At 48.6% G+C, this 2,500-nt stretch overlaps 1 protein-coding gene across 1 annotated transcript in view; it reads right to left on the bottom strand.

The window, feature by feature from the left end:
* The window catches only part of LOC123518183, a 329,501-nt gene that overhangs the window by 1,361 nt on the left and 325,640 nt on the right, over nucleotides 1-2,500 (bottom strand). Inside the window, exons 6-7 of the mRNA XM_045278872.1 lie at nucleotides 1,850-2,078; nucleotides 1-371 (exon numbers count right to left, since the gene is read on the bottom strand). The exon at nucleotides 1-371 is cut by the window's left edge and continues 1,361 nt beyond it. Coding sequence (XP_045134807.1) covers nucleotides 286-371; nucleotides 1,850-2,078 — 315 coding nt within the window. The 3' untranslated portion in view covers nucleotides 1-285. The remainder of the gene's footprint in view (nucleotides 372-1,849; nucleotides 2,079-2,500) is intronic.

Here is a 2,500-nt window from a genome sequence, read left to right as displayed (position 1 = left end):
GAAACTTTAGCATCAAGTCCTGGTCACTGTCTCAAGCAATGGGCGCGGACTCCTCCCTCCCATAAGCCACGGAAGCACCCACCAGGCCACCCTTTGAGGAGGCCCGAGTGCAGTGGTCCATAGAGCCGCGGTGTATTTACCTATGGTGCGGGAACGTCCGGTGAGAGGCGGGGGAGGCGGCAGGAAAGTGGCAGATGGCAACGACTGTGGTGGTGGTAGTGGTGGTGGTGGTGGTGGTGGTGGTGGTGGTGGTGGTGGTGATAAGGGTAGTAGAGACGATGTGGCTTATGACTGAGACTGGCATAGAACGTAGCTGATGACTCCCAGAGCAGCCACGACACTACACCAGGACGCTGCCAGATGGCTTGAGGCTGTGAGGGAAGGACTGAGTTAGTATTGGTGTCTTGTATACGACAATGAGCAGGTAAAAATGAATATGTGGTTTAAAGGGAGAAGGCCCTACGAAAAAAATGAAAAAAAGAAGAAGAGGAGGAGAAGTAGTAGTAGCAGTAGTAGTAGTAGTAGTAGTAGTAGTAGTAGTAGTAGTAGTAGTAGTAGTAGTAGTAGTAGTAGTAGTAGTAGTAGTAGTAGTAGTAGTAGGAGGAGGAGGAGGAGGAGGAGGAGGAGGAGGAGGAGGAGGAGGAGGAGGAGGAGGAGGAGGAGAGGAGGAAGAGGAAGAGGAAGAGGAAGAGGAGGAGGAGGAGGAGGAGGAGGAGGAGGAGGAGGAGGAGGAGGAGGAGGAGGAGGAGGAGATAAATATGGTGCAGATGCACTCGTACACTTCCCATCCAGGTGAATCTCTGGATTATTTCTTAACCCAGTGGCGTCCACACACTCGCTGCTGCTAAACACAACGTTTTCCATGAAGTGTCGGCAAATTATACAACGGCAGCTTTGTGCTCGGTGGCTCGAGAGCTGCGCCTGGTTATTTTTACGGCAGTGGATGTCAAGAGCGTAGGATGAGAGGAAACTGAAGAGCAAAAAAAAAGGAAAGAGACTAGATGAGTGTAATATATGTTTGTGTGTGTGTGTGTGTGTGTGAGAGAGAGAGAGAGAGAGAGAGAGAGAGAGAGAGAGAGAGAGAGAGAGAGAGAGAGAGAGAGAGAGAGAGAGAGAGAGAGAGAGAGAGAGAGAGAGAGAGAGAGAGAGAGAGAGAGAGAGAGAGAGAGAGAGAGAGAGAGAGAGAGAGAGAGAGAGAGAGAGAGAGAGAGAGAGAGAGAGAGAGAGAGAGAGAGAGAGAGATTTCGGAAAGGAATTCTAAAAGGTAAGAGGTAAACTTTTGAATATCATCATCCATAAACCTTCTACATTAGAGTCGCGGATTCCTTCAAGATGGAGAACACTCAGAGGAGGCCAGGACGTAAAGCATCCTGTCTAGGAATCCTCTCATGGGGGAGTATAGGATCCTGTCATGTGCACGGTGTCTTCCCTCCCACAGCTCTTCCGGTTCCGTCCCTGTCTCAGCCAAGCCTTGTTTTTTTTTTTTTTAACTGGGCGTTTTATTTTCTATCCTTTTCGCTTCTTTTTCTTTTATCTCTCTTTCTCGAATGTTTTTCCATACTCGCTTTTATGATTGTTTACATCACTACTGTGCAACGCTTGTGTTAATACTGCCTTAGACAACAGTTTCCTTTTTCCTTTCAGTGTCTGTCTAAGTGTGCTTGTTTCCTTCTGCCTGTTTGTTTACGTCTACGTGTCTATCTAAGAATTTTTGTCTGTCTGTTTGTCTCTGTTTGTTCAAGTACATCTCTCAATGTTTGTTCTCTCTCTCTCTCTCTCTCTCTCTCTCTCTCTCTCTCTCTCTCTCTCTCTCTCTCTCTCTCTCTCTCTCTCTCTCTCTCTCTCTCACCAGACGTGTGGTATAGGTTGGTGGAAGTAAACCAGCGACTCGAGGGTTCACGAATGCGGATGCGGGCGGTTCTGGCGTAGAGGTCTGCCAGGCGGCCCTCGCAGGTGATGGTCATGGTGCCCCCGCGGAAGTGGTCCTGTGTGACGCGGAGACTCAGGCGCGTGGTAACTCGCTCTAGTCCGGCAGGGTTTGTAACCTTCTCCACCGTCCGTACGTGGCTGTCGGATACCTGAAAGAGAAGTTCATCAAGGACGTTATTTGAGAGGGTAATCAGATGTCAAAGGGAAGGTGTTGCAGTAACCAGAAACGTATGAATGCCGCAAGAAATGTGTACGGGTTATGCCTCCTACACAAATGGTTATATGAGTAGTTCTTGAAAATTGTTTCACCTTAACGTATATTTGACCTGAGCACCACTTTCATATGCATGCACACACACACACACACACACACACACACACACACACACACACACACACACACACACACACACACACACACACACACACACACACACACACACACACACACACACACATATATACAAAAGGGTGCGAGGGTGATTCGTCCCCGGGTGAAATGTCCCGGTTGATTCACTCCTGGGTTATTAATCCCTGGAGGATTGGTTCCCTAGGGTAATTCTTCCCCTAG

The sequence above is a fragment of the Portunus trituberculatus genome, chromosome 43, assembly GCF_017591435.1.
Source record: "Portunus trituberculatus isolate SZX2019 chromosome 43, ASM1759143v1, whole genome shotgun sequence".
Taxonomy (NCBI): domain Eukaryota; kingdom Metazoa; phylum Arthropoda; class Malacostraca; order Decapoda; family Portunidae; genus Portunus; species Portunus trituberculatus.
This window is presented reverse-complemented; position numbering and strand designations above follow the sequence as displayed.